At 40.9% G+C, this 25,432-nt stretch overlaps 1 protein-coding gene across 6 annotated transcripts in view; it reads right to left on the bottom strand.

Moving 5' to 3' along the window:
* Window positions 1-25,432, bottom strand: part of NCOA7 (nuclear receptor coactivator 7) — a 105,570-nt gene that overhangs the window by 24,435 nt on the left and 55,703 nt on the right. For all 6 annotated transcript variants that reach the window (XM_074896254.1, XM_074896256.1, XM_074896253.1 and 3 more), the window contains 4 exons: window positions 4,768-4,847; window positions 3,801-3,908; window positions 2,317-2,418; window positions 1,158-1,283 (listed from right to left, as the gene is read on the bottom strand). In XM_074896254.1, coding sequence (XP_074752355.1) covers window positions 1,158-1,283; window positions 2,317-2,418; window positions 3,801-3,908; window positions 4,768-4,847 — 416 coding nt within the window. The remainder of the gene's footprint in view (window positions 1-1,157; window positions 1,284-2,316; window positions 2,419-3,800; window positions 3,909-4,767; window positions 4,848-25,432) is intronic.

The raw sequence follows: 25,432 nt of genomic DNA, 5'->3' as shown, positions 1-25,432 counted from the left end.
CACTGCAGGAAGCAAGGCAACAAGGGATTTTAGTTACACTGGCAAAGAAGCCATCCCACTTTCAATTGTGACTGCAAATTACTTTTTCAGACCTGCAGCGATAAAATTGGCAATCTGTACCCACTGCATCTAGCAAGCATCACATAACAAAGCAACGGTATTGCCCTAATTTACATGCAAGCCATCAAGTAGCCATCTAGTACTTTCTACAAAATAGCAGACTGAAAAATTGCAAAGTGGTTAAATACAGTCTACATTCACTCAATGTGAAAAGAAGCCAAAAATTCTAGGTGTAAACACATCCATCTTACAAAAGTCAACACTAAGGGAAAACATACGTTTAAATTACAATGGTTAACATCTCCAGTGTTATAAATTCCAGAGAACTTCAAAACCGAAACATGCAGACATCTAACTGAAACCAGAGTCAACAAGAGTAGATATATCAAACTACACAGTTCAAGCCGACAGTGTCTTGCAACCTTGAGAAGAAGAGAGGGTTAAAATACTTTCCAATCTTTGTGCCTTCTCTTCTAGAACAGATGCTGTAAAATTTAGGGTGCAGTCTCAGTGGGAGCACATATGTTACAACAACGCTTGCAAGAAAAAGAAAGAAAAGGTTGTATCATGCAATATTTATCTTTTTATTAGGGTTTGCATGACATTCATTAGCAAGTGCAGAAGTGACACAGGCATATTTGGAAACACTGCTCTGGAAACAGTTAAAATTTAGCTTAGTCATAAATGAAATAGATAGGTATGTGCTCATTTTATAAAGCTGTTTCACAACTTGGTGGAACTTGACAACTAATCCTGACATGTTCTAACTCTAAAGTGCAGTTTCTCTGTGTATCTAGCAATACACTCTTAAACAGGTAATTCTGGTATGACATGGTAAGGGAATGAAGAAGGTTAGAAAAGCTATTCTTTCATAAAGCAATTATCATAACAGATTAAACAACTGAAAGAACAAAATGATACAACATACTACCACAGTACCAACAAACACAGCAGTGATAGTTAAAGCTGCCAGGACATTTACATTCTTTACAAACATGAAGCACATTTGACTCTCCCAGTATTCATCTCTCACTTATCCAAATAGATTTTTGTTTTAAAGAATCTCAGACAATGCCCAAAAGCCAGGTTCCACCTACCTTACCATCTGTGAAGTAACGACAATTCATTTTTAAAAATTTGACAACCACAGGCTCATCCTCTTCTGAAGTAGAGGACAGAACTCTCTCAACTGGTTTGAAGGCCTTTCTTGCCAAATCAGCATCCTTAAAAAAAATAAGTTCAATGCAGAGCAGAATCATGTACTTTTAGATTTTGGGCAACTAAAAGGCAAGGTTCAACCAACTATTTTCTTTTTGCTTAAGGAAGAGAAGTGGTGGTCATGTATGTATGTATGTACATATGTATGTATGCTTCCCACTGTATCCTGTATGGAAGAAAAACCTTGTAACATTACAAAAAAACCTCCATACAAATAACAGGCAAGAAATTTCAATGAGGTACTCTCATTAAGAGTGGGCCAGTCCTGTCCCCTCACAGCCCTGAAGACCTCTGCACACAGTGCACTGGTGTGATTCCCCATATAGGTGGCACAGAGGTGTAAGGCTAAGGTTAAACACAGTTACTCACTCCAGGGTTCTCTCCACTTTACTTTTCATTAGTTATGGATTTGAAATGTCTAATTGCTTTAACATCAGCAGGTGGAAAGCTAAACTCCCTAAAACTACTATCTAACATCATCATGGCCCATCACCCTTCTAAGGAAAATGAAAGATCAGCTATGCCAAGGCCTTTCACAAAGATTAAATCCAGCAGTCTTGTCTATGTAAGACATGTCTACATATGGGTACCGCCATAATACACTTAACTAGAAAGAAACTGAAAGCTCAGACTAAACTAACAGCTTCTGGATGAAGGATTTCAATGCAGGATCAAGGCTCTGGACTGCAGGGCAGCATAAAAATCTCCAGAGTGATACACTAAATAATTTTTCATATTTAACTTCCTGTTCTTTAAAAACTATACACCACACCATTTTCAATTGCTTTGATAGACTCTGGGCCCAACTGAACCTGCACTGGGTTTCTCTGCTCGGACAGAATTCCCTTAATTTGGAATATTTTGAAGAGATGGTAAATTTTGTAGTACAACAAATGAAAATTAATGTTACTGAATACACTACACACGAGGTCTGAACTGTAAATTCAAAAAACTGCCATTTACACAGCCTTGAATCTCAGCTTCAGAATCAGAAATGACTTTGTGAGTTTAAGGCCAGTGAACCAATATTTGACTTACAGGGAGTTTATCATATTCGGCATCTGATGATGAAGGAGATACAGGAGCACCAGGACTGAAAGAAGACAGCCTCACAGCACTGGTTTCTGGCACAAAGAGAATCTAAATACAAATACGTATGTCAAAAGAAGTAAGACACAAGCTTAAAAAAGTTATTCGCTATCAATACTATGTTCTGCTAGAAAGACAAACCAATACTGATCACTTGTGATTGCAATGTACTCCTTAACAATTACTTATTCTAGAGGCCTTCTTCATAGATAGTGATGGCAGGGCACAGGCAGATCTGATTAAGTACAGGATCTTGCTCTACATTTTGTTTTGCACCACAGGCAAGAAAATGAAACATCTGCCACAGAATGAGAACGTCCTTTTTCTCCTCAAATTTACAATCCTAGGTGTCTTGCAACTGCCGCAAATACAAAAGAAGTAACTGTAAAATGACTATTAGTAGTCATTAACTTCTAACATCAAACTCTGGTCCAAAGAGAAAGCCACTGCTGAAGATGGGGGAATTTTCAGTGCTAGAAGTTTATAACAACACTTCACTAAGTTGTCTGTTTCCAAAAACATACTTGCATCTCCAAATTTAAGAAAATATTCTTTACATGTACGTGATGATAAAATGCCAGTTCTACATTTATAAGAAAAAACCTTATACTAATACAAGCGTATATAAAAACATAATGCTTTGTTTGAATTTTAATTCTCTCAAAATGAACATCCCAAATTTTTAGTACAGCACTATTAAAATTACAGTACAGCGCTCCACCCCAAATAAAAACAGAGTAATTTGTTGAGCAAAGGAAGATACTTCTAAAGTTTAAAAAGTATTCACAGTTTAGTTTTAAACTAAAAATGTTCAGAAAAATGAAATCGTTTTCATTGTTCCAGCTTTTGTCTGCTGGGTATTCTTAGGCAAGTCACACCATCTCCTTGTGTCTCAGTTTCCCCATCTGCAGTCAGGACACTTCTATCTCTTCATGTCTGTGAGGCAGTAGAGATCTGCTCTTCATGAACCAGGTGTGAATCTTCACATTTGCATTTCCATTATTTGACTTTCCCAAAACCAGTTAATCTCCAATTATTTCTCATTTTACAGGAGACTGACTCATCCCCAACATAATGGCAAAGAGTCATTTCAATTACTGTATCTAGCTCTTTAATTCTTGAAAGTATTATATACAGCATTTATCTAGGCTTCCCAAGAATTCAACTCTCTTACAACGGCTACATTAGCCTCTTAAGCTTCAGAGTCATCTTTAAGCTTTAGTGACAGCAAATAAATAACAGAAGTCAGATATGACAATTTCAAAGCTATGCCCCCAACTCCACATAAGTATCTAGTGTGTTCTCCTTTGAGGGATTTAAATTATTGTCCATTATCCTTGTATCCAAGTACCTAAAAGATATGTTAAAGTAGTAAAAAGCTTTTAAATACGTAGTAAATAATCAGGTTTAAGTTATAAAAAAAACATATTTACCTGGCCTGGCACAATCGTCTGCGTGAAAAGCTTATTGAGCTCCACAAGCTTGTTTGGTGTGATGTTAAACTTTAATGCTATGCTGTTTATGGTGTCCTGATTTCCAGCCTGAAGAAAGAGTTGAAGCTTAAGATACCATAGTGAACACATTCAGCACACCAGCTGAACTAAAACCATCTAACAGACTGTTTGCAGGAAATAGATTTGATGATCTCAACACACCCTCTGTTTAATAGCTTATGTGATAATCGGCCAGTACCAATAAAAAGAAAAAAAAAATTCTCTCATAGTATACAGAAGATAAAACAGAGGGGTGTTACAGATGTGCTTGTTCTTTTCACAAAGCTTTAAAGCAGCACTACCATATTTAGAACTGGTCTGGCAAGTAGGGAAAGGACACACACTGGAAAGTTCATTACAGCTTCAGCAGTCGCAGCACTGGGGCACTCGCCTTTCCATCATGCAGCGTGACTGTGGGCGTGGGGTGCAGCCCCCGTTCAGGGACCTGGCTGGCTCACGCACAGACTTTCTGGGCAGAAGTAGTCCTCTGAGCTGCCGTGGCAGTACACCGCTACCTTGCTCCAGCTTAGAGAAAGAGGTCTCGCATCATCTCAGGATCAAGCATAGGCCAACCACTTGATGACCTAAGCAACTGTGGAATGGAAGTATTTTTCAGAATAACGAAACTAATTGCTCCATTAAAGAGCCATGGTGCAGAATTAAAAATAGGAGTGGCAGCTGTGAGAAGAGGCAGAGGACCTGGGTTGAGAAGTGGTTCAGGACGTGAGCCTAGCTCTCCCCACCCAACAATATTTGGAGCAATCCCTATTGAGATAGGTACAAACTGCAGCCAGTATCCACTTAGTGCTTTCAGCTTTGTGTCACTGGCTTCCTTTCAATCTCAACAGCTCCACTTTTAAAAAGCAGTCATGAACAAATCATGTACCAGTCATGTACCAATACTTACAGTGTATTCTATGGTACCATGGGGTTTCTGAGAAACCATTTTTTTCTCTTTCTTTTCATTGGTTTTGTTTTGATTGTCATCTAAAGAGAAAAAAAATAATCAAGTAATTGACCTTCCAGATGTTTGCCTATCAACACATTTTGAAAGAGATCTACAGGATGTGCAAATTGCAGCTGTGAACATGAACAAGAGGCCACATCAAAAATATCTATTAGGCCTTAAAATTGCATTACAAGGCAAGCAAAACTTCAAGTACAGCAGGTTTAGTAATCATTCAGGAACACTACAGGAGTAATGTATACATGATACCATATCAATACAGAACTGCTCCCATGTTTTCCTCTGATTCCTACACAATTCAGCTGTTGGATACAAGCATTGTGTGTGATAAACTGCTCTCAAGGCTGAGGTAGAAACCAGCAGGTGAACACACACACTGATACATCAGTATGACCACAACAAATGCTGGTTAACCACCACTTCACCACCAGCATGTCAGATTTAAATACTATTTTAAACCCTGAAGGTAAAAGTATGCCAGGAGTCCTGCAAAACATGCATAACATGCAGTATATAGTCAAGCATCAGAAAGCACAAAGGTTGTTCAGAAAACATCTACCATTAGCAGCAGTACCCAAAACTCATCGCACTTACAGAAACCCTCGCAGGACCCGAAAGGCACGGGTGAGCTCTCAGCAGCATGAGCAGGGTAGCTATTTCCAACACTTACCATGGCAGAGGGTGAGTGAAGCCAAGGATCAGGGAGGCTGCCAGCTGCCCAGCCAGCCCCAGCCCCACAGGGCTCACCCTCCACACCCAGAGCCCGGGCCCGCGTACCTGGGGGCGGCGAGGCCAGCGCGCAGCCCCAGCTCCAGGAGTGGGGTCTGGGAGCAGAGAGGTTGTGCATGGCTGCCCAGCTCGACCAGCCTGCTCACCCCTGGCTCCTCGGAAAGGTCCTGCTGCCTCCGGCACAGTGCCACAGTCCAGCCAAGACAGAGAGAGGCGAGAAGGCAAGGCAGCGCTGGGCCCAGCAAAACCAGCAGCTGGGGCCAGGAGCGGGGAGATGCTGCCCTCCTGGGGGGACTGTTCCCGCAGTCCAAGCTGGCAGCTCTGGAGGGAGATCAGGGAGGAAAGGGTGGGGAATGGCAGTGCAGGGCGTCTGGCTTGCATTCAGGCTCTGCTGCAACCTTTGCTATTTCCAGACAACAAGAGGCAGATAGTAGAAAGAAGGGCAAGGACTCTCCTGCTCCACTGTAATGTACACAAGAGAGGAGGGGCCCAGAAGCGTGCTGTACCTGACCCTTCTGTTGGCCCATTTCCACAGCGAAGGTAATGCTGGGGGCTGCCTCAGCATGTTCCAGAGGCTGCACGGTCAGAGACTATCTCCTTCAGTGAAGAGAGGCTCACACGATCCCTGAACATACATCCAGGCGTTACTGCAGGCATACCCCACCCATTACCTGCCAGGGATGCACTCAAGAGAAGCGCCATGGCTCGCAATACAGCAGACAGCAAAGCCACTTTTTCCACAACCGGACAGAAGTGGAAAGCATGCAGGGACTAAACACACACAATTTAAGTACATGCAGATAGTACACATGGCATGAGGGGCAGAGTTAGGAAGAGGAAGATCAGAACAATGCTGGCTTTTCCCTGATAGCATTTTGGAACAGAGCATCACTCAGTGATCTTGAACATTTCATCTCCGAGACTGAAGACCCACAGTAAAACTGTTTAAATTAGCATTCTTGCTGCCTTTTTCCGACCATCTGCATTTCCACCATTATCACACCACTTTCCTCTGATTAAAGTCAAAGCAGTCTATAGATGGAAAAATGAGTAATGACAACATTAGCAGGGCACAATATTAAAACTATCAGAAACACAACACCAATATGACAGAGACATGGCAAATAATGGATGCTTCCTTAATCCATTATTTATGTAAAACTGCTGATATACACACAATCATGCCTGAAGAAACTCCCCCAATTAACAATGAATGAGTTCACACTATTTTGTGCTACTCTGGAGATACCATTTCAATTACTCCAGAATCACTAGAACTATGTATGATACCCATGCAGGCAAATGACCTAAGCTGCCTGTGACCCATTACTGGAGAAAAACAAGAAAGGTTTATAGGTAGACTTCATCTTCCAATAAATCATTTGGTCTATCTGGAAAAAGCAGACAAGTTTTCAGATATACTAACTCTCACTTTGCTCTGAAACAGCACACAAAGTAGGCAACAGTTGGGAACAATTTCTGCTAACTAGAAGTGCATCTGTAAGACCTTGGGGTGGGGGCAGGAATAAAAATAAAGCAGCCCAGAGAGATGTAGAGAGAGAGGGAGAGATTTTGTACCTGCTGAATGTGAAAAAGTTTAAGTCTGTGTGTGGATGGGAAGAATAACAATACACAGTAAAAGCAGTTTCTCTGTAGAGCTTGCAATGCTTGGTATTAGCTAAACATTTTCATTCCAAAGCTTTGTCTTTCAAAGTGGGATGGTGACTGAGATGACTATGACAGCAACCACTATGCCACTACGTCACAACACCACCACAAAATACTCTGGCAATACAGAAAACTTTCTCCTCTACAGCTTTCTATCTGGAAAGGGATGTTCCTTTCTCTCCCTCTGTAAAATACACTCTTTTTCAGGTCCTCCTAAGTGCATTGGCTGCAAAGTTTGGAGATTAAAAGTTATTTGCCAGTGTAAAGTTATAACCTGAAGTACTGTGTTGCAAGGAGACGTATAATGTGCTCTAGTTCTTCACTGACAGGACTGTTGGTCTGTTAGTTTATTAGGGTCCCCAACACAACCACGGTGCAATACAGAGGAGTGAGCTAGATACTCACCCATAGTTGAAAACCTGAAACTGTACAGACAAGTAAAACAGAAAAAAGGTCAGGAAGCAAGCCGAGTTTAAACTAAACACAACACAGTCCTTCTTTTGCCAATAAAGGTTAATAAATCCTAAATAAGCCCAACAACTAGATGGCTTGGTGGTTTTTTTCCACACCTATATGAAGGATGTATGTTGTATTGCCTGTTTAGCTACAGCTAGAAGAAGCAGTCACAGTCTGTGAACCCACCTGTCTTCTGAAATCAAAATCTCTTGTTTGGATACTTTTTTAGTTTTCTCTTCCTCCCTGCCCATCCCCCCCCCCCCCCCCCCCCCCCCTTTTTTTTTTTTTAAATCCCACAAAGGGGTTCTGGACACTGTCTTGTAGTAGAATAGCTACTTGCCAGGCTTCGGTGATTCTAAATTACGTCATATTAATTTGACTAGTGGAAAGTCTTAATTAGTCTATGTTTTTAAATTGTACATATAAAGGTTTAAAATCATAAATTAAAAAATTCAGACCTTCAGAGAAAAAAAGTTCCAACGAATCCATTAAATCTGTCAGGCACTGCTAGCCCCACTTACTGTACACATAGCAAGGCCAAGGTCACAAATTACACTCTACATGAATGGTTAGTGAAGGGGGTGGAAAGCCTGGCAAAGTAAGTAAAACACAATATACTATTTCTCCAGTTCCCTTATCCTTTCTCATTTCTCCTTCAGAAAGCCAAATGTTTTCTGACATGATGTGAAGGCAGCTAGCTCTAGTAGTAGTCCCAAAGGCACGCAGAGCACACACAGGCGTGATGGAGTCCTCAGTAACCACATTTCTCTCAGACAGAGCTAGATGGAAGAGCTGTACCTCTCCACAGGCTTTAAAATAAATGCTACTTTGAACTTGGACATTTACTTAGTGGTGAAGTGATTCACGGTTCTGCCTCCCAAGTTTTCCTGCACTGCACGTACACTGAAGATAGGATCGTACAACCCCGAGAGCTGACTAGGTGTTAATGCAAATTTGATCACACTGCATTTTTAGGAAAAGGGCAGAGTGGGTGGACTGAACCCTTCTGATTTCAGGAAACATGTAAAATAAGAATTATGTAAAAATAGTAAAATTAATGAGCAATGCAAAGAAGAATGCCAAGTGAGAACAGGCAAAAAATACAGGCCTACTGAAAATGGAAAGGTCTAGAATGGAAATTTTTCTGCCCTTATTGATATATTTATACCTAACTCAGTTTCCTAACAGACTGTTCATATTTCATTTTGCAGTGCTGTAGGAAACCTTAAAAAAGTTACCTTGGAATAATCTAGAAAACAATTAGGAACGAATACGACAAAGAGGTCAATTAGTTTATCATCCAAAAGACCTTGACACGATAGGAGAATTATACCTCTGCAGCTATGTAAACAGCTGTATAAGTAGATAGACTAGGTCAAGAAGCATCAAGAGAATCCCGGGCTGCTCACACTGACATACAATGTGCCACTGAAAGACGATACCATCACCACCAACATTACAGACTAACCTGCTGCCGGCTGAAATCAGTGTGAGGTCTTGCAGTGCTGGCTCCGACAGCTGAGCCTGCCAGACAGTTCCTGAGCCATCAGTTAAGCTGACATCTGGTAATGCTAGCAGGAATGACGAAGTAAACAAGGGGCCAAAGGACTGACCACTTCCCACACTGGGTAAACAAACTCAGTAGCCTGCGAGAATAGATACAATGGTATACTTGGACCAAAAGTCCATTTTACTCATTAATCTCTATCTTACCAAACACTTAGGCAGCATGTAAATAGAGAAATTTTTCCCCTCACTAGCCCCCTTGGCTTCTAGAAATCATGGATTTCCCAAGGTAGAGAAGCAGCATCCACAACTGCCCAGTCTGCTCAAGACCTCCACACTGGTCCTATGTCAGTGAACCCCCAGCACCGTCATGTGTTACACAAAGTAGTGCCTCCTTTCTTACACTTTATACTCGATTAATTTCACTGAGCATCCTAATTAATGTTAAGGGTGAAAAAATAAATAGTCCTCATTCACCTTCTGCATACCATTCACGATGTCACAGATTTCCAACACCTTCCCTTAGTTATTTCACTTTTTCATGTTGACATACTATCATGCTTTAGACTTTCTCTGATTTCTTTCTGATTTCTCTGTGTGATTTCTCTGATCACACAGGCTGTCCTCATTAGTTCTTCACCTACTGCATCCTTTTTGAGATGGAAGAAGGAAAATCAAATGCAAATTTTAAGATGAGAAAAAAACATTGATTTGTGCAATGACATAATGAGGGTTTCCTTAAAACTATAAGATAATAGTCATATTTTTCCACATTGCTGAGTACATCACTGCTGTTTTAGGATATTCCAGTCCTACATCTCTATGAAGGATTTGTTAGAAGAAATAAAACTGTATCACTACAGATTAGCCAAGCACCAGGACCAAGGAGTGAAAACTTGAAGGCAGCAATAAATTCAGGGGAGAACAGTTATCACTTCTAATCAGAGTACTGATTAGATATTAAGCAAACAAGGCTTCCTGAGGTAGTTCCTTTATCAGTGAATGAGGCCTGATACCTACTATCTTGACAGAGATAGAGTACAATAAGTATCACTTAAGTCCTTTTAGAGACACACAAAGACCTCAAGAATATGAAAGTCCTGCTTGGGCTGCTAGAGGGGGAAAGAGGAAGACAAATCAGTTTATCTGAACAATTTTTTGCCTTTCTGCTTGCTAGACTGACATTTTAATAACTTCCAGCAATGCTGTTATGTGCAGACTTGTGTATAGGATGATTTAATTGTGTCTCCACAAGCACCTTTATGGCTCTTTTGATAGCTCTCAAAGTGAACTGAACAGCATTCACATTAAAATTACTACCTTTAAATAAAAAGTCTTTCTTTCACCCCCTGTCAGGTGCAGGTGAACCCCACCACCACAGGGGCTAGATACCTGTTTTGGGACACCCTCCACTCACTCTAACATTACAGTACTTCCCAGAGGCCACAGCAGCCTTCTAGAAAGAGACATTATCCCAGCCCCATTCCCTCCTTTAGCCAGCTGCAGCAGCTGGGGTGCACATCCATACAAAGGAGTTTTTTGCCATCTGATCAGACCCATCTCCCTGAGGAAAAGGCAGCAAGTTAGAAACATTTCCTGCTCAGATTTGGGTAGTGGTCTGCTACCATGATAAAAGAGGAGAAGAAAAAAAACCCCAAACCAAACAAAACCACCCCCACATCCCACTATCTCAGGTATCTGGTTTTCTGTTCTGCTTCCCACTCTTCTCAGTCTCCTGCCAAACCCTCACCTTTCCTTCTGCATATTTTACCTCTACTGAATCATATTATCCTTTGGCTTCCTCCTCCTCTACTGCTGAAGTCACTTGAAGCAAAAAGGCAGCTGTCACCCATCACAAGCACACTTGTGCTCCTTCATTAGTGAAACTTCTCCTGTCATAGGAGAATAGCAATTCCCTGATCAATACAAATTCAGGCACACAATACCAAAATATCTATACCTTGAACAACTCTCGTCTGTTCTCAATAAAAATTGATTGTGATTCTCCACTAGTTGTTTTCCAAACAAGTCTTTCAAAGGAATAAAGAGATCACCAGAAAATACAGGGCCCCAACAAAAATGACAAGCAGTTCAAAGAACTGATGTAAAAAAGGTAGTAACTCCTTCTGCTATAAATGGAGAAAGTATTTTAAGGCACATTTAAATAAGAATTTGTCTATTGATATTCATGCAATATTCATATATTGCAGCTTCTATATGAAAAACTGCAAGTATTTCCTAGGAACTTAAATTCCCTCTTTATTTACTCTTCCTTCTCCAAAACGTGGCTTTAGCTCCTTTGCAGAGGCATGAAGCGATGCTACACATTACATGTTTAACCATTTATTACCACCTGAATATGCTGCACTAAAACATGAAGCAACCCTTCCCCCAACAGTCAAAGCATCAGAGGACCCACTGCCATCCTTCCCCTGCAGCTGTGCACAGGGCTGGAGGACAGACAGCACCCATCCTTGGGCAATGGGGTATTTTTGGGCAAGGGGACATGCACACCCAGGAAGCCCTTCAGCTAAGTGAGGATGAAGGGCCTCCTGCAACGGGGTTCCTCTCAACAAGAGCCTTGAAAGGAGACATTGTCCAGAGCAGTATCACTGCCACTTTTTTGCTGGCATTTGAACAAGGTAGACACCGAGCAGGAGACAAGCCCTTCAGGGACAGCACAAATAAGATGAGCACTCACCAAGAGTGCCAAGCTCCAGGCAGCTAAGCAGCTCTCGTTTAAGATGGCAAGACGCATGTCACTGCGTTCAAAGTTTCCTTTGTGAGGATCTGCTTGAAAAGTGAGAGGAGGAAAGGTCTAATTTAAAAGGTCACTGAGGTTTAGGAGAATAGAAAAAAAACCAAACCAAACACACCCCACCACTCAATTTCAGAGGGAGGCAGTTCATGCACTCCAACTGTCAAGAGGAAAATTTGACACATTATTGTAAAAAAACAGTGAGATGCAGCCAACAGCCCAGTGCTTTAGCTCTAAATCTCAGCTGGAAAAAAATACAGCACAGCAGTTGATATTTACTCAAACTAGAGTATTGCTAAAGTGGCATGTCGCTGGGCACCCAGAAAGAAGCACTGAAGAGGGGTGACAACTAGAGGACACTTTATATTGAATGCTACAGTCAGAAGGGAAGTTTAAAGAAGAGGATGCGCAGTGTTGTGAGCAGAGAAGATGTGCAGAGGATGGCTAGTAAAGGCAGAAGCAGAAGGTTCCTGGAATTTGCTCTAGGTCCTGTCTGAAGACACAGGAAGTATTCAAATCAACCGATAACCTCTTATACTTCTGTGGGTAGAGACGGGTACTTAAGAAATAGGTCATGGTGATGCTTGTCAAAGTGCAGCAAGCCTGTAGAGAAAGCCATTCTAGCTGCACATGCCTTGTTGATGGAGACTGCGCAACCAATCCTCTGCTAACAGGGATGCTGATGGACAGGATAGCCTCTGCCTCCCACTCCTGTGGAACTTAACCTGGTGACTCCCAGGGAGCTCTCCCACCTTTTTCCAGGTGCAAAGCAGTCCATTTGTAATCCGAATTATTTGGAGTCATGAGGAAGAATGAAGGAGAGAACATGAAGATAGCAGGTGGAGAGGTCCTTGTAGCCAAAAACACGCAAGACAAGGCTATTGTGAGAGCTGAGAGGTTTCTGATAGAGCAGTGAGTATATGTGGAAAAGTCAGATAAGTCTTTGGGACTATGAACACGCTTTCCAGGTCTGACAAAGACCAGGCTTTGCTGTTAAATACGCATTAGAAACAAGATAAAATATGTATCAGCTGGACAGGAGAATAGCTCCCAGCTGCAGTGATCATATCTGTCTTTCTTTACCCTTAAGTAAACTGGTTACACATGCTTTTCTTTTGTGCTGGGGAAGACGTCCTATGTGGTACAAATGGTTTGTGCCCTAAGCCTCTCTGAGATAGAGTGGGTGCATGAGCAAACATCATCTTCAGCTGTCTGTGGATCAAAACAAAGATCACATTCCCTTTTGGGTTTAAGGCAGAACAGTAACACGCTGAGACTGTTTTTAAACAGCTGGTTAGATTTCAATAAATAATTTTGTATGTCCCTAGGGAATGTAATGCACAGAAATGTAATCCTGAGCATCTCTCCAAATGAGAGAGTGGTTCATGTTTCAAGATGCAAAAAGAAAACAGGTAAGAGAAAACAATCTCATTTCTGCTACTCACATTTTGGGGAACACTTCATACAAGTTTTAAACTAAGTCCTCAGGATGCAACTGAAATGCTTCTGTAAGCAAAGTTTTTGCAGACACAACTGAACACCTCCCTGCACAAGAGTGAAATACATATCGAGACTGAGCAAAAAACCTAACAGCTGTTAACTGCATTATTAAACCACACATGGCCTTGGTCTTGGAGGAGCTGTAACTGATGTTGAGATACCAGGCACTGCTTCATTCTGGGTAGGATTTGCATAAGTGCCTGGGTCAGGTTTTCCAAGAGCAATTTAGGGCTCTGAAGTAACTGCATTCCTCTTGAAGATTTTACACTAGAGCATTCTGAGGCTTTATTCCTTAATTTATTGGAATTGACAGTTCATACTGACATATAATAGTAGAAAGCATTTGTCAAAACACCAAACACAGCTAAAGAATACAGTCAAAACCAAAAGGGGCTGCTTAGACACTTGAAAGTTCAACACAAGCTGTACATCTGTAGACCTCTGTGACTTGTCCAAGACTGTACAATGGCAGCTGAGAAAAGAACTTCACTGCAGAGGTAGTTTTACTTCCTATTATAAATCAGGTTAGTATTTTTAAATTTGTAGGAGATATATCATTCCCAAATTTATATTTGTTCAAGACAGTTATACAAATGAAAGGCAGAAATGAAAGTGGTACAGGAATTAAAAAAAATAAACTGAGTAATTTTCCTTATACAAAAGAAGAATACGTCAGAGAACAGGGAAAAAAATATGAACGGCTCTTAAGTTAGGGCACATTTAGAGCTCAAGCTCTGAACTCTTCATAAGCCAAATTAATAGCTCCTAAGAGGAGAAGAGCTGTTCTCTTTCCATCTTGGACTCTAGCTCTCCTCTGATTCCACAGCGAGACTACTCAACTGATTAAAGTAATCAATTATCTCAATTTTTTTCTTTGTTGGTCTAGTGAATTAACTCATCTTACCTTGTGGTGAGATAAATGCCAGTGCCAGTTCAGAGGGAGGGGAAAAACTGTAGTTCTGAGCAGGAGAAGGAAGCACAAGGTCTCCCTGTTCAGTGGCAGCGTTAATTCACACTGTGGAACATCAAGCTCTTCATAGCACTAAGCTGTACTTTGAAACTACTGCCTAAAGAAAACTATAGTCACCAGACATATGGACGTAGCCTAAATCTAGCCTAGGCCACTTTAAGGAATAAATTTTAAAAAGGAAACCATTTTAGACATATGAAGCCTATTTATTACTCTTAAAGATTGCAAGAGACAACCAGAAAGATTCAGATGGCATAAAATCAGTAAGTTCTAGCAACAAGTAAGTTGGCTGACAAGAGAGCAGTAAGGAGGAGTAACAGACCTAAGAGGTAAGGAAGCCTTTATTAGTTTTAAAATGGAGTTTGACCATTTTAGTCTTTATAAGGAATTAAACAACAATTACTATCTCTAAGGAATTATATGACTGTTACTATAGCAGAGAATAAGATCCAAGGTACAAGCAGCTCCTCTAGTACCATGAATAAACCACTAATAAAAGCAACATGGAATTACAAGTTCTAAATCCAAACAGAAGAGTTAATCTTGTTCCTATTACCTTTTCACACATTTTATAGAGTGCTCTTCACCATGAATCATATTAACATGTGAAGTTTTAGTCTGAGCAACACTATTTCAAAATGTAACAGCGAACAATTTGAATCTATCCATATTATCGTATAAAAAGTTTTCAGTTCCTTACTTCTGGGGACCTTAATTTTTGGGATTATGCTTTAACACAGTAGTTTACTAGCTTTAGTTTCTGCTCGTCCTACACCAATCTGCTAAACTCTCACTCCATCGCAACCTGCCAAATCCTCCCAGGACAAGGTGGCATTTAACCAAGCTTGGTTGTCAGCACTGAGGATCTGAGGATGAGAGAGGGAAGGGAGGGATGGGGCAGGGAGAGAATAAGGGGATGGGAATGGAGAAGAGTAGGAGTGTCTGAAAAAATACAGCCCCATCAGAGCTGAAGTGGTAGATCTAAGTCCTAACTCTATTCTTTCCTTTAGAAAAGGACAATTATTTGTTTTCTCTCTTCATTATCAGTCTTATGTTTGATATATGTGATCACAGTTCTTTTTCTGAAGGTTGTCTATGGGTCCCACAGATGCTGTCTGGATACAAAGGCACATGTTAATTTTCGCCTTCCTTTACACAGCCAGGTGTCCTCCTGCACACTCCTGCATATAGACAAAGCAGTGGTGAAACAAAAGGAGATCTTGTTACACAAAGCTTTAAGTGTGACATTCAAAAGGAAATCCACAGGAAACTCCAGATGCTGTCCTGCATTTTGTATACATGATCTAACTATACTTAACTGTGAAAATACTTGTAACCACATATTTATTCCAGCCCTGGATAGCTGCAGTGAAATACTGATAGGCCTGTAACAATGGGAAGTTATCACCATCATTTCTGTGATGGAAGCTTGTTTCCACGAGCTCTGGATAACTACTTTGTGGTGTCATGAAAACTGTGGACTCTTCCTGACCTACTCTGCATTTACCACTAATAATTGTCTCTCCCCACTCCTATTTCACTAACCTTCAACAGCCTACTTAAAATGGATTTGGAAGCACGTTTGTTCACCTGAGCTATCCACAAAACAGATCAAAATCCTACTTCACATCAACATCACCTCAGATTAACCACAGTCAGCAGCCAAATGCCACATCTTCAGTTAAGTGCTTTTGCTTCAGAGCAAAAGTTTATGAGCCACATTTATCAGTCACATAAAAGACAGCCTCAAAACAATGGATATTTACCACCTAAGAGCAGATTAAATAGCTACCATCCATGAGGTCTACAGCTATCAGGGAAGTAATTACACAATGTGCAGGTACACATGCTATCTTCAACCTAAGAAGTGTGAATAACAGCCAAAGCTAACATGCAGCAATAGAAACTAGAAACTTCAGCATGAGCTGCTGCCACGCTGCTGGGTATACAGCAAGAACCCCAGAACTGTATTATTACATCCTCCAGACTGTTTGGCAACAGCATGGTTTAGTTCGCCACTAGCATGGTTAGCATTATACAAATGCACAATGTTAAGTCAACCTTCCACAGAAATACTGACTTCTGTAAGATAAGTCAGACTCAGCATCCAGAAATCTTGTCCCCATCCAGAGTTCAGTTTTACTCATATAAAATAAATTAGCAGACTCAGGATTAGAAGCTGTTCATACCATCCATCGTTACTTCTTCCAGTTTCTAGTTCAAACCATTCAATCTACCCCAAGATTCTCGCGTTTGACAGTCTACCTCTAAAATATCCTGCTCTCCCTGTGTGTTTGTGTAAGAAGAAAGGCCCTCTTAGGTGCTCTGATAAAGCCAGGTGGAGCTGCAGGACAAAACTAATTTTGTGCTTTGCCAGATTTATCAGCCAGTAGGGTCTTAGCTGTCTTACCATATTGCAACAGTGACCACAGGCATCTATACCCCAAAAAACAGCCAGGTGAATTGCATGAAAAAAACAGAACAAATTACTTTCCCTGGTTTTCTTTAAAAGCAGGGGGGGGAAACCTTTACATTTTCAGTTTGATAGAGACAGTAATAAAGTATCTGGTAAGTGCTCCCTTGGATACCATTTTCCCCCATTATTCACTGCATGGGAAAGAGCTTTTCTGGATAAGTTGGTCACCTGCAGATGTAGTACATGCCAGTGTTTGTGCTACCAACATAGACACTGGTTCAAACTACACAGCATAGCTGCAGTATGTCAATCTTTGAACGCACTATGGAAATATTCTGCATTACTGGGAACCACAAGAAGAAAGCCACACATATCCTTAGATCAGACAGAGAAGGTCATTCTTATTGTCTGTCACTTGCCCAGCTGAGCTGTTCAGATACTTGGTATCTAACTGTGTGGTCAGGAACCCCATTCTTACGCAAGTTCTACATCCTGTTTTCAGTTACTGAAGAAAATCCAGGTACAGGAAGGAAAGCTTTCACCCTGCCTTTCTCAGGCCTCTGCTGAATGGAGTTCATTCAGGTTAAATTAAGAAACAAAATGGTGGGAATGAGAAAAAGCAAAGACTTCCATTAGGAAACACTAAAAATCCCCAACATATACTTTAAACTGCATATTGTTTTAAGCTTTTTTTTGTTTGGATAGGTTTTTTTGGTTTGGGTTGTTTGTTTTTTTTTTTTTTTTTTTAAATAGAAAAAATACCAGATACACTTCTCAGACTAAGCAATGCTTAAAAATCAACCCTTTCACCCATCTAACTGATTTCTTCAACGAATTTACCTTGACAGGGACAAAGGCTTAATGCACGACTTTGTACAGCTCCCCCTGAAAACAGACCAAACAGACACAACATTAGTCCCTCTAGAGCATTACTGGATATGGGCACAGCTCCAGAAACAGCTTAAAGAAACCTACGATGAAGCAGTTGTGAAGAGGGGCAACTCCACCAACCACCTTCTTCCATGCGATCCTGCCACCAGCCTCACCCTGACCAAGGTCACTAGATGCCAGCCTAGGGAAAGCAGCTCCTGACTCTCTTGGCTGGTGATGGCTGAAGACGAGGACTTGAACCACCCAGCTGGGCTCAGGAGGAGGACGGGCAACATGTCCTCTTTTAACAGCACTGTGGACACCCTGGATTGGCTTGAACTGCTTATGAAAGCACATCCTGGGATGGACATGGTGACAATCAGAGCTAGTTACAGATTTCTTAAAGGTGGAGGTAAAAAGAGTTGGTCATTATTTCAAGAGATAGGGGCATGCAGAAAAAGAAGGTTCAGTGAATTTTTACTTTGGGTGTAAGTAGGATCAGGAGCATTTCGGATATGGGTGGAAAAGAAGCTGCCCACAGGTCTTTCTGTGGTCTGACAGAGAGCACTACCTGTGAATCCCGTTCACGTAACTGTCAGTACCTGAATGCACCTATCACAAAAGCACCACCAGAAAATTTCTGACTGTCCACTACATCAGGAACTCAAAGACAATACAGAGTGAGGAAAATCAGCCTGTTAACAGAGCAGAGCTGAAGGAAGGAATACTTAGACATCACAAAAGACGACACATGTGTTTTAGAAAACTGTTAACAGTACACATGCTGTTTTCCTTCATTCATTTTGCTGCTTGAACACACAGCAGCTTGCCTGGGAAGGCGACCAGGACATCTCTTCAAATCACATGCTGTACTGCCTTGTCTACTGGTTGGTGATTACAAGGTCATAAGTTAAAAATGTAGACAAAAATCACAAAGACTCTACAGATATGGGACACATGCCCTATTTTCATCTATGGAGGTGACATCAACATCTGATGTGTTGCTGACTGCCAGCACTTCATCACACAGCTCCTCAAGAGCCATAGAAAAGAGCAACTCAGTTTATACATGCTACTGATCCCAAGCCCGATGTGACGAGTCATATCACAGACATCATGACAGACTGAGGAGACATGATGAAGCATCAGTGTGGAAAGCTGGAAGCAAGAGTGTTACAAAATAAGAGATCTCCCTTAACTTTGTATTATTATTTAAATGCAGGTGGAAGGAGTTCTGCTTTTCAGAGCATTGAGGTTAACTTCCAAGTGTACTTCAAGCATGGTATGGGAACTTGAAGAAGAGAAATTAAAAGCCTGTCTTGAGGATAGCAGGCAGGATATGTAGACTCCCTGAGAATGACTCCCTCACGTCTCTGCTTGGAGGCCAAAAGATTTGCAATATGATTCCAAATACACTATCTCTTGCTTCTCATGTACGTGGTTTATGAATATTGCTGCGTTAAAGAGATAAAAATCTTACAAATGTAAACCTTATCGTTACTGATCTGTTATTAATTTGAGTTGATGATTTTTGGAGATTTTGATAAGGAATGATTAGGAGTAATCAATTAAATGGAATCTCACAAAAATAGCAGGTTTTATAGAAGATAGTGGTATAATGATTTAAGTAGTCACTGAGATGTTGTGTTTAGTTTAAAGTAACCATACAACCAGTTATGTTGCTAGACAAGGTACCATTGTTAGACTGTTTAGTAAGGATGATTTATAGTCCTGGAGACTAGATGTTTTAAAAGCTGTATTGTGAAAGGGCCTCGAAGCATGTAAAAATTGCAATGTGAGCCAAAGTCCTTGAGTCAAGGGCATTGGAGGGTCTTTCTTTTAGGTCAGTAGTCCGTGGTGGTCTCAAAAGCAGCCCCCAACTCATTTCAGGACTCAAGCGGGCATGATCAGAAAGAGGTGGGAATATGAAAATGACTTACAGGAATTAGCATGTTTATGTATGAGAACTTAATTAATATGTATTACTGTATCCAACATAATCAGCACACTACATGAGTTAGGTATGCATTGTTGGTGAGACAACTCCCCTGCACACCCGGCCGTTAATAAAGGAGTGTCTGCTTATCTACAACAAATTGGTGTCGATAAATTCTTTTATCCCGTTTTGGTGACATTATGTCTGAAACTACAAAGAGACTATTTTGCCTCTTCCCTGTGCACACAGATCCCCAGAGAGCTACAGGGAGTCAGTGAGCAGGGGATACAGACTACGACACAGATGTACCTGCATGGTGCAGAGGAGGGCTTTGCAGGCACTCTGTGCACCGGTCCTGGAAGCATGGGTGGGAGAAGAGGCAAAGGATGCGGTCTGCCTGGTCAACAGCCCTCCCAGGAAACACTGAAGGGAAAAACCTCTTAATAGTCCAACCCTTTCTCCCAAAATCACCTCCAACGAGCTGCACCTCCCCTGCAGGCACGCAGAGTAACTTCACAGGGCACCAGCACCCAGCAAGCACAAGACCCAACAGGCAGCTGGCACGACCTGGGGAAGTTCAGACGACCCCAAACAGGATGAGCCAGTAGATCAGGGAAGTGAAGGACTTGCTAACCACACACACATATTTCCCTTCATTATCCCCATCAGAAATATGACAACTCTCTTCATTAATTCTCCTAACATGCTTCCCTTTCCCCTCCTGCACACGCTTACCTGCCACAGCCTCCCTGTGCTTTGTGACCAATTGCTCCACAGCTTTCCTCCCTTCCTCCAGGGGACACTTTTCAGAGATGTTAAGTGCATCTGCACTTAAATATAATTAAGAATGTAAATGCTCACTCGTTCCTGAAAATTCAGGCCCTGGGAAAACAGCCCTTTGAAACACATCTGCTTCTTTCAGCAGTGAGATCAGTTTTAGCTGACTGAACGCCAGTCATATCATTCCCCGATCTGACTTTTGTAGAACAGACCACATCTATTTTGAATCTTACTTTGAGTAACTGTTGTAGTAGAATACAATTTTTAGAAAATATCAAATCCTGGTGTTTTTTCACCAATGAAAATTCTATGGAAAATGAAAATTTCAATGGAAATTCTACTGTAACCCTTATAAATTTCCTGACTCAGTAACTACTGCCACTGTTATGAAGGTATCCCTTAATATCTAATCGCCACTTGTTTCTCTTCATCTCCTAACCCATTCAGCCTGTCAAAACTCTTTGCTATGATATTTCAATTACTTACACAAGTAATTTCAGATAAGGCTCTGGGGTTTTCTCCCTCAAGAACAGTTATAACTAAAAGAGTGTCTCACAACTCCTTCTAGTTCCCAAAAATTAGCTTCCTCCCTGGGTTGTGCTAAACACAGCTCACAGTATATCAGTTCAGAGAGTCTGAGTTAAGGGCAAAAATAGCCCCTGGTGCTGGGTTCTGGAGATTCAGAGAAGGATTACAAGGACAAGTAAAGCCATGAAACAGCCTCCATGTAAGAAATGCAGAAGTTCTCCTGAAAAGGAAATAATGGAAGTGGGATATTTTGTAGAGAGAATAATAATTATTAAAAAAAAAAAATCATAGGAGGCTTGAAGACAGTGAGTAGGGTTTGACTGTTAGTTTCTTCTACAAGAACTTGTGGCCACCAAACAAAGCCAGCATGAGAAAGACTGTTCTTCATGCAACTGGTAGCAAACCTGCGCACTCTTTACCAAAAGATATAGAAATCTGCACAGGCCCAGGGAGAGACAAGGTACACATATGGAAGAACACTCTCTAAATGCACAAGCTAGAAGCATCTCATAAGATCCCCAACAGCTGAAAATCATCAGAGGATAAGTGAACATTAGTGCAGATAATTTTACAAAATTCACTGTGTTCTTAATCTTCCCCAGACATCCAAGTGTGGCTTTTGTAGGAGAACAAATGCTGCACTAAAAAGGCCCTGGTCTGAAACAGCATGGCCATTTCTATGGTCCCTCTAGCACCACTTCTCCCTACAATTATGAACACCAGGCTTGGACACAGTGGTTCAGCAGCTGTACTTTATTTAATTACTGTACTGTAATTACCATTACTCCCTTGCATAAAACTTCCAAGTACCTATACTTTTTTTTTCCTCCAAAGTGATGTTCTGAAAGTTTATGCTCAAGTAAATATGCGCATCAAGTATGCCTAGTAATTTTTCAGGGTTAATAAGGCCCCTCATCCTGAAAATCTTTGGTTTGCAACCTCCTTTTAAAACATGTCATTTGCCTGTGCTCAAATCACCAATAAATTCACATAACTTAGCACTGGTAACGTGCACTGCTTACAAGTTTTACAACTTTGTACAAATGTAATGAGTACTTTTTTCCCCACTACAAAAGCATGAAATCACACACAGCAAGCAACTAATCCTTCAGAGGTAAAGACACTTGCTCAGTCATCCTACCGGAGGGAGATAACTGTCCAAATTTAAAACTCATGTTCTAGAATATAAACTCAAGGGCCTCACAAAATACTAGTTCATGAGATCAGCAACATAATTCTTACAAATGCAACTGGCCTTGTGTGACTATTTGAAAATTAAAGGAAGGAATACAAAAATCTTGTTATCAACCCTTTTTAATGGCTTACTGAAGAAAAGCCACATCAGTGATCAAGAAGGCCCATCAATAAACTCTTACGACTCCTACATGAAAAGCAGTTCTGCCAATTAAAAAAAGATATCACATCTATTAAGCTAATGTTTACCTTCATTTCTAACTGTTTGACTGAGGAAAAAGAATTACACCATGGGATACAAATACATCTATTCTCCTACGTCCTTTCCTCCTCCCTGCTGCCCAGAAGCACACTGAAAAATTCAATTGCTAGCATCACATCATGAGCTATAATTATTGTTAGTTTCTCTGTTGTTCTTCACACAGTTAAGAAATCTCTTTATTTTTATGTTATTGGACACAGTTTTCATGTTCTGTCCTTTACATTTCCATTTCAATTCCATCACTTCCCACCTGAAGCATATATGTTTACTATCAACAGCCAAGTTTACAATTTGGTTTTATATATCCATACAGCTTCACTTCCAGCCTTAAAACAGCAGACTTAAACAGCAGACTTAAAACCAGCTCAATCTTCTGTATTAACTATAGGTTTTGAGGCAACTTGTCATGTGTTGATAAGCAATACCTACGAATTACATACAAAACACCAACTTCCACTTATTTGTGTCGTTTACTTAGTTTTACAACAAAGAGGAGCTTATCCATCAAGATGAGAATTAGAAGACGATTCCATACACGGGGAGCTAAAGCAGCATTAAAGTGTTTCCAGCCACATTTTCGTAAGTGCTAGCAGCATTATTTCTGGTACTTACTGCTCAGATCAAATTCTCCTGCTGGAGGACAAGGCATCCCTTCTGTGTGTGACAGTTTCCAGCAAACACCAATTAACAACCCAGCTTGAATATAACCTGGTGGCCTTAACACTGATCCACAAGGATTCGAGATAATTTGTTCTTATTCCAAAATAAGTTATGTGAAACTGACTGCCATTCAGTTATTTGTCTACCTCATTCTTTCCACATGGTTTCAGCAACCGATGCTACTACACCAACTGTCTGAAGCTTCCCAACCAGCCACTGCCCACTACATTCAGTTTACACTCTTGTGTAAATTATTCCAAACCCCTTGTTTTTCTATGCAGACAATTACAACCAAATAAACTTCTTCCTATGCTGCTTTAATTTTATTTGAGATCGTGATTCTAGAAAAAACAAATTATTTCTCTTTTCAGCCCATACCTACTCTCATTTTTGCTGTCTGAAGCCAACCTGAAACAGAAAGGCTAAAGCAAGGTCTCAGAACTTGAGAAAGTTCAGATCCTGTTCGTCTTACTGTTGTATTAAGCAACTTAACAAAACATTGAGTAGCCCAGTTTGTAAATAACTTGGATTACATGGAATACAAAGTACTTTACTACACGAATAGGACTGACCAAATCAAGTCTCCAGAGATTAGGGTTGATTACAGTTAGCTGATTACCAGCAAAAATTCATATGGATTTTCTTATTTTTTTAAATGCACTCTACCTTTTTATGATTAGCACCTTAATTAAGTCCTCAACTGCATCCTACTGTAGAATAACTGTACCAGCTAGTATAAAAGACAAAACCAGGTCTCATTAGCAGAAGTTCCAATTTTCAACTCTCTATATACTGAAAAGTCCATTTCCGATTAAGTCTATTTAGCAAATGTCCTAACTATTAGAAATTATTATGCAAAGTGGGTTCAGTAAGTGCCCCACCTTTTCATTAAATTTAAATTTTCTATAAATTTTTACTGCATTGCAAGCAACTTTCAACTTTGAAACAGAGTAAGTACTACTGGTATCATGGGATCTGTCTCTGCTGGTTCTGCGCCAGTCAGGGCGAACATTATGAGTGATGCAAATTACTACGGCCTCTCTGTTGTTGTTTTTTTTTTTTTAATTAACATTTGTTCTTGGCCAGCTACCCAGAACACTGAGAGGCTTGGTAACTGCACCCATGCTGTTTTGCTCCTGTATTGCCCCCTGCCTGAGCGATGGCAGGGAGGACAAGTCAAAAAGGCATCCATTTTCTTCTTCCAGACTCTGAGGAGATACTCTGGCACCTCCTTTTCAACATACAATATACTATCTCATTAAATGGGCACATACCATTTTCCCTCTCATGGTATTTAGGACTCCTGCTTGTTTTGGACAGAAATCAGAGCTACAGTAAGAGAAAGTTTTCTTAGTCTCAGCTCCCACTTGTTTGTTGCTGAAAGTGAACATCATACAGTGAACAAGAAAGAATGGCTTTATGTTTAGAGAGCAGAACAATAAGATATATCAACTGGATTTTATTGGGCTGGTAAGATAAAAGTAACTGTGTGATGTGGGACAAATCACCTAAACCAAAGGTTTCTTTATGATGCATTCTTTAAGAGAGACTAATTTCTCACATATGCTGACCACTTATGTTTTCAAGCATAATCAGGGGAATCTAGGAATATTCTGCACATCTGGTAGAAAGACACATTATATTGTGCTGGAATAAATATATGGATGAAAGTCAGAGCATGATGCTTGACCCTAATTTACACCACTGTTAAACTGACTGCTTTCAGAAGGTCACATTTTTTCCTGTTTCAGTGTCTTCAGTGGCAAAACACAAATGATCATTTTCATCCAGTTTAGCAATCCTGGTTTCCTAATCTCACAGCAGTCCACCTAACAGGTCTATCCCAAAGATGTGCATCCTGCCCTACAGCCAATAAATCAGTGCTTCCAGGCAGTTACAGTTCACTGCTGGATTCCTGCAACTCACAGAATCATCAAGGTTGGAAAAGACCTTGAAGATCACCTAGTCCAACCATTAACCTAACACTGACAGTTCCCAACTACACCATATCCTTAAGTGCTAAGTCAACCCAACTCTTAAACACCTCCAGGGATGGGGACTCCACCACCTCCCTGGGCAGCCCATTCCAACACCTAACAACCCCTTCTGGAAAGAAATGATTCCTAATATCTAGTCTAAACTTTCCTGGGTGCAACTTGAGGCCATTCCTTCTTGTCCTATCACTTGTTACTTCATTAAAGAGGCTCATCCCCAGCTCTCTGCAGCCTCCTTTCAGGGAGCTGCAGAGGGCGATGAGGTCTCCCCTCAGCCTCCTCTTATCCAGACTAAACACCCCCAGTTCCCTCAGCCGCTCCCCGTACGACCTGTGCTCCAGACCCTGCACCAGCTCCGTTGCCCTTCTCTGGACACGC

The sequence above is a fragment of the Athene noctua genome, chromosome 1, assembly GCF_965140245.1.
Source record: "Athene noctua chromosome 1, bAthNoc1.hap1.1, whole genome shotgun sequence".
NCBI lineage: Eukaryota > Metazoa > Chordata > Aves > Strigiformes > Strigidae > Athene > Athene noctua.
This window is presented reverse-complemented; position numbering and strand designations above follow the sequence as displayed.